At 41.2% G+C, this 7,307-nt stretch overlaps 1 protein-coding gene across 1 annotated transcript in view; it reads left to right on the top strand.

Annotated features, from left to right (window-relative positions):
- Positions 1 to 868: 868 nt before the first annotated feature.
- The window catches only part of LOC103601656 (anoctamin-3), a gene marked incomplete at its 5' end in the record, with an annotated part of 67,968 nt that continues 61,529 nt past the window's right edge, over positions 869 to 7,307 (top strand). The window contains 3 exons of the mRNA XM_008586077.1: positions 869 to 951; positions 3,022 to 3,162; positions 3,711 to 3,875. Of these exons, the coding sequence (XP_008584299.1) occupies positions 869 to 951; positions 3,022 to 3,162; positions 3,711 to 3,875 (389 nt within the window). The remainder of the gene's footprint in view (positions 952 to 3,021; positions 3,163 to 3,710; positions 3,876 to 7,307) is intronic.

Here is a 7,307-nt window from a genome sequence, read left to right as displayed (position 1 = left end):
TATAATTCTTCCTTCATTATAACTCTTATTAAAATGTACATTAACTTTGCTTATATTGCTGTCTCCTGCTACTACATAAGAAAATCCCCGAGGTTAGAGCACTTTGCCCCAAATAAAAGAACAGCAAATAGATGAATGCATGGATGGACACATGCGTGAATAGTACCTCAGAGATTCAAGAACATACATGTGAGCTTTTACTTATGTCCACAAAGTCTTGTATGGTATAATGTGGACCCACTTACCAGAAAGAAAACAATCTTTCTTTTAGCTATTGACATAAAACAAAAAAAAAATCCAGATAATGGTTCGGGCACCATTTTGCTTTTTCCATCAAGTATCTTTAATTCCACGCAGCATTGCTCTAGAATATGCATCCACGAGCGTCTTCCTTGGTCTCTTCTTCTTCCACCATGATAGCCTTGCTCTTTTCCTCTCTCTCCCCCCACACTATCTCTCTTGAGCCCTAAGCAAGTAGCATTTGGTCTTTATTGTCATTCCTGGAGGAGGCTTTATTTAAGTCTTTTAGGTAATTTTGAATTAGTATGGACAGGTCAAAAGGGACAATAATATTTAGCTCACTCATATTGACTTCTCATACCATCACTTTGATGAGTCATGCTAACAAAAGTCTCTGCTTCTTAATTTCAATGAAAGAAATCACTCCCCTCTAGGAGTACATGCTGATAGTGTATAGAGACAGTGAGGAGAGGGAGAGAGGAAAAGGAAATTCCAATTTTATTGCTTTAATAATAATGTAATTAATTTTAGTAACTTAATGATATGATGAAAATATATCAATCTGAAGAAGAAAAGTGATGTAATTGGGTAAATCATAATAATAATTATTGTTGTTATTATTTTATAGCCACAGTCTTCTTGGAGTTTTGGAAAAGGAGACGAAGTACACTGATCTACGCTTGGGACCTTATCGAATGGGAAGAAGATGAGGTAAGGTGGTAGGAAACCAGGAGATAAGGAAGCTGGGATATCACATGAAGCAGAAAATTATTCACTGCCCTAACTGAAAGGGTGCACAGACCTGAGCTGATAAAATGACAGGACCCGAGCTGACAGTTCACCAGAGAAGTTCCACTTTATTCAAGGACTGTGCGTATATTTATAGGGAGCTGCGTTCCGCGTTTTGATAGTGGGTGTACGGGGCAGTAGCTGATTGGACGGGGCTGGGCAAGAGGTGAGCTTTGACCTGTGACTGGTTGAGGTCTGGCACCGGCGGGCTTCTACTGTGGAGAATAACCCAGAAGGGTGCCATATTGCTAGGGAATGCTTTCCTCTTCCCCCTCTGCTTGAGTGCCCACGGTATCCTTACATTCCTCCCTTTTTCCTCTGTTGTGGGAATAGGTCGTCGTAATCTTCGAGCTACTTCCTGCTGGACAGGGGCGTAGTAGGGGAAGAGGAATTGGGAGGAGATTGGGGATTTTGTAACAGGACCCAAAAGAGGGTAGAGAATAAGATAATTTTGAAGGGGGAGAACTCTAGAAAGGTTCCCTGAAGCCACAGGTCAGTGATTTGTTGAGTCCAGTGTGTAGGAGGCTGTAGGGGAGAGCATCCAGGTGTCCATGGCCAAAGCTTCCAGGAACAGGGACCATCGACGAGGCAGGTCCATTTTAATAGCGGGTTAGCTGATCTAGTGAAGGGCGGGTAGGATCCTCGGTGGTCAGGAGCTGGTAATTTCTAAGTAAAAGCTGGTTAAAAGTTTGGTTAGAGATTTTTCCAAGTTGAGTTTGAATGAGTTTTATAATGTACGGCAGAAAAGACAAGCTATAAATATAACAGCGAGGGGTCCTAATATTGGCCATATCCAGGTGAGAAGTGAGCCTTGGAAAAAAGAGGAGAAAGGATCAGGGCAGTTGGCTCGGAGGTCTGAGGCTAGGTTGGTGAGTTTGACAATATTGGATTCTACTAGCCCCGACTCATTGATATAATAGGAACATTCTTCCTGGAGGAAGATGCAAGTGCCGCCCTTTTCTGCCGTGAGGAGGTCTAGTGCTCGGAGGTTTTGTAACGCAACTTTAGCTAGGGAGGTGATTTGTCTCTGTAAGGCAGATAGAGATTCAGCTGTGGAGGTGAGGGCCTTTTGTAGTTTGTTATTAACATCTTTTACCGCCCATAGAGTATGTCCCAAGGCCCCGCCCAACAGGCCGGTTGTAACAGTTGATGTTGTTAAGGACATTTCCATTAGGACTGGGAGAAAGGCGGCTCAACGCTGTCTTGGGGGTGGATGGAAAAGGTGGAAAAGCTCTGCGCAGGAATATAAACTTAGTTGGGGAATGACAGTGACTAGGTAGCAAGGGATGGAGGTATTAGGAAAGATAAAGGTGGAAAGGGTTCTGTTGTACCAAAAAAAGGTGCCCGGTGGGGACGTTGTGTGGCTTGTGATGGTGGACCCTTTTGTGCAATGGAATGAAGAATGGGGTGAGGGGGTGGATGATCCCAGAAAACAGTGATAGGACACTAGAGTGTGGTTGGGGGTGTTATCGGGGTCCCATAGAGGAACATCGGGAAGGCTGAGGGGTGTAGAGGAAGAGTTGGAAGGGAGTGAGGTAATGTTTACAGGGACAGCAGCCAGAAGTGGGCGTAGCAAAGATGTACAAAGGAAGCAATTGTTAGGACGGGTGGAGTTGAAGAAAGTCTGGTTAAGGAAGATAACACTAACATCCAGGCTGGAAACAGCTAAGAACCATTAGATTTGCCCTTGACTTTTTTTACTAAGAAGATTTCTCATTTCATAAAGATAATAGATATCAATGATATCTATGTATTTTTCAAACCACTTCTATGATGTTTCCTTAAATTACATTAGTGGAAAACTGTGCTAATTAAGATACAGTTTAGGGTTTATTTGGAAAACAATTTGCATCTTATTTTTAAAAGGTTGCTTCTTTGCGAATACATAGTATAAAAGCAGGCTAAATTTAGGAGTTTTGTATCAACTCTTGGAGAAACTTTTTTTTTAAGTTTATGGCTTTGATATTTAGGTAATTTTAATTTCTCTGATAGGAAACACTTCGTCCCCAGTTTGAAGCAAAGTATTACAAAATGGAGACAGTAAATCCCATCACAGGAAAACCTGAGCCACATCAGCCTTCTTCAGACAAAATCACTCGTCTTCTTGTTTCTGTCTCAGGCATATTCTTCATGGTACAGTATAGCCATTCATATCTGAATGTTGTGTGATTCCAGGTTCAGAAGGAAGTTCTATGATACCAATTTATTTTGTGACCCTGAAGCTCTAAGAAACCTTATCCTTTTCAATAGCTTGATAATACATACAGTTAAACAAACTAGAAACCACAGCAAGTCATGGAGATTTTACAAAGGGAGTTTGTGTGCCTCTTCACTCTTTGGAGAAACAGAGTTTATCTAAGATAAAATGGAAATATATATGTGTTGCCCTGATGGATTAGATACCCTGTGGTAAAACCAAGCATTTCATTTGTAAGAGGAAATTTGGACAAAATTTGAATTTTAGTGTGGCGACTTTACTATACAAAAAGAACTTAAATTTTATACTATTATTTTGACTCTAATGTAATTTATCTCCTTAAAGGAGAAAATTAAATCTATGTATCCTTTCTTGGAAAGATAAATACCTTCAACTGTGGGGGTAGTGTGTTTAATATATGGTTTGCTTCTAATGTGTTAATGATGAAAAATATGCACGTCTTCTCTGTTCTCTCATATTGTAGATTTCTCTGGTGATCACTGCAGTGTTTGCAGTAGTGGTGTATCGCCTTGTTGTCATGGAACACTTTGCATCATTTAAGTGGAATTTCATCAAACAGTACTGGCAGTTTGCAACATCTGGTGCAGCTGTCTGTATCAATTTTGTAATCATTATGTTGCTAAATCTCGTAAGTGTTTACAATGCTATACTATTTTTTTAATAGACAAAAAAGGAGTGGGTAGGAGAGACTTTATGTTTCCTTTATATTTGGAATGTGTTTAGGTGGAAACTATACTAAGACCAAGTCACATTTCTGGCAAAGACAACTCATTTAACAGAAAATATTTCATGTATGTGGTTTAGATAATAGATTTTTTTTTTAAATTAAAACCAACACTACTTCTATTGTCTTCTGTGCCCTTTGGGTTTATAATCTAGGTTAGTAATAACTTCCATTCATTGAGTGTGTGGTGTGTGTTACAGATGGTGCTATGCTCTTTTCAAACAAACAAGGGATTGTTTGAATTAGAAAATTACTCAAGCAAGCTGAATCTCATAGCAGAATTTGTTGGAAAGATACAGGAAAATCTGTTTGAAAGCAAAGGCTTATTATCTCCAAGACCTCACATGAAATGGAAAACAGTCAGGCAGCTACTCCATTTTTCTTTCTCTAGAACTGAGCATTTTTCTCCTTCCCTCCCTTCCTTCCTATCTCTTCTTTTTCCAGTACTTCTCTTTGCTCATCTGCCCTGTTCTATCAGGAGCGTGACTGTCTTTACATAACCATGACTTCTTTTTCTGTGATACTCTGGTGTGCTGTAGCATTGCTATGCCTTTGTTATCTTTTTTTTTATTGTTGTTTTCCATCATGTTGGTCAGGTTTCTAGTGCTTATGTAGCTCAGATCATCTGGTAATTCTAAGTGCTAATTTCTCAAAAACATCATCTATTTATTTCAATATCACATGCATTAACTGACTTGTGGACCAAATGTCTATGGCCGAGAGGGCAACATTATGCCTAGGCCTACCTTTTAACAAGGTCTATGGTTGGTAATCAATTTTCTCTGAAAACAGGAGGCAGTGATTGGTAATATCTTCATGTTAATTCTTTCAACAACTCTGCAATGTCACTATTCTATTATGTAAATGAGAAAACTAAAACTCAGAGTACTTAAATAACTTGCCCCAAATTATTCATATGATGTTATTGGTAGTATGTTTACATCATGAGATAATTTATATAGAGAGCTGAGCAATATGTAAATAATGATGTTGATATTATATGTAGGTTGTTTAGTCCATTTTGTGTTGCTATAACCGAAATACCTGAGACTGGGTAGTTTATAAAGAACAGAGGTTTATTTGGTTTACAATTCTGGGACAGCTGCAGCTGGCAAGGGCCTCAGGCTGCTTCTACGCATGGCAGAAAGTGGCAGGCACCTTGTGGGTACAAGCAGATCACATGCCGAGAGAAAGCAGAGAGAGAGAGAGGGGAGGTGCCAGGGTCTTTTTAAACAGCCAGCTATGATGGGAACTAATAGAGTGAGAACTCACTCACTACCCCCACCTCCAGGGAGAGCATTAATTAATTCAGGAGGGATCTGCCCCCATGACTCAAACAGTTCCCAACACTGCTACATTGGAGATCAAATTTCCACATGAGTTCTGGGAGGACAATACATCCAAACTCCATCATTCCACCCCTGACCTCCCAAAATTCGTGTCCCTCTCACATCAAAAAATACAATAATTCCATCCCAAGAGTCCCAGAAGTCTAAGCTTGCTCTAGCACCCACTAAAAAGTCCAAAGTCCAAAGTCTCATCTGAGACCAAGGGCTAAACTCCTTCCAGCTGTGAACCTGTAAAAATCAAAATCAAACAGATCTATTAATAAGATACAATGGTGGAACAGACATTGGGTACACATTCCCATTCCAAAAGGGAAGAATAGGCCAGAAGAAAAGAGAAACAGGCCCTAAACATGTCCAAAACCCAGCAGGGCAGATATTATGTCTTAAAGCTCCAAAATAATGTTCTTTGACTCCAAGTCTTACATCCTTGGCATAATGGGGCATCTGGGCCCCTAAAGCATTGGGCAGACTCACTTCCACAGCTCTGCCGGGCACAGCCCAGTGGGTTGCACTGGTGCCTGCAGTTTTTCCAGGCCTGTGTTGCACATTACAAGTGGCCCTTCAGTTCTGGGGTCCTGGTGGCAGCCTCGCTGCCTTGGCTCTACTAGACATTTCTCTTGGTGGGGGCTCTGACCCCACTTTCCTTCTCAGCATTGCTCTAGTAGATGGCCTCTGCAGTGGCTCTGCCCCTGCAGCAGGTCTCTGCCTGGACCCTCAGGCTTTTCCATACATCCTCTGTAATCTAGGTGGAGGCTCCCAAGCCATCCTAGCTTAGGTATTCTGTGAGATTGCAGACCTAACACCACGTGGATTCCGCCAAGGCTTCCAGCTTGTATTTTCCAAAGCTGCATGTCCAGCCACACTTGGGGCCAATTTAGCCACAGTTGGAGTAGCCAAAGCAGCTGGGGTGCTGGTGCTAGAAGTAGCTCCCTGAAGTGGTCCTGAGAACTGAGCCCCATGGAGGGCGCCTCAAGCCTGTCTCCCAAGACAATTCTGTCTTCCTAGGTCTTTGGACCTAAAATGGAAGAGTTGGCCCCAGAGGCTTCTTCCATGCCTTCAGGGCCTTTTTCTCCTTCTCTTGATAATCCTTTTCTTTTGTACTAATCTTAGCTAATGGTCACTGGTCCATTGCATTCTCTCTGCTTCTCTACCATATAGCCAGGCTGCAAGCTTTCCAAATCTTTATGCTCTGCTTCCCTTTTAAATTCTGGCTTTAACAATCACAATTCCTTGAGCTTGTTAAGACAAGTAAACAGATATGATGTGGGGAGGGGGCGGAGAAAGGGAGAGAGAAAGAGGAACAGGTAAAGGATCACAAAAATCAACTACAATATATAGAAGGAAGTTAAAATAAAAAATAAAATAAAATAAAAATAAATTCTGGCTTTACATCATGCCTTTTTGCCATAACTCAGAGTAGGCTGTTAAAAGTAACCATGTAGCTTCCTTAATGCTTTGCTGCTTTGAAATTTCTTCCACGAAACATTTTGGTTAACAGCTGCTAAGTCCCACCTTCCACAAAGTCCAAGGGCATGGACACAATGCAGCCAAATTCCTTGCTATGGTGTAGCAAGGATTATCTATTGTCCAATTCCTGATAAGTTCCTCATTTCTTTCTGACACCTCATCATTCACATGGTCTTTACTGTTCACATTTCTATCAGAATTCTGGTCACAACCATTTAACCAATCTCTAAAACATTCTAAACATTCTCTCATCTTTTGCCTTCTTCTGAGTCCTCCAAACTCCTCCAAACTTTGCCTAACACCCAGTTCCCAAGCTGCATCCACATTTTCAGGTATCTGTATAGCAACACGCCACTCCTCAGTACCAATTTTCTGTATTAGTCCATTTTGTGTTGCTATAACAGAAATACCTGGAACTAGGTCTTATCACTATTGCCCTCTGACTTCCCCAAACATACACCTACGCAGAAAAATCAAGTCCATACGAATGCGGATTCGACCCAGTAGGATCTGCCCGCCT

The sequence above is a fragment of the Galeopterus variegatus genome, unplaced genomic scaffold (genome assembly GCF_000696425.1).
Source record: "Galeopterus variegatus unplaced genomic scaffold, G_variegatus-3.0.2 Scaffold3820, whole genome shotgun sequence".
NCBI lineage: Eukaryota > Metazoa > Chordata > Mammalia > Dermoptera > Cynocephalidae > Galeopterus > Galeopterus variegatus.
The sequence above is the reverse complement of the archived record's forward strand: the minus strand, read 5'-3'. Positions and strand labels throughout refer to the sequence as shown.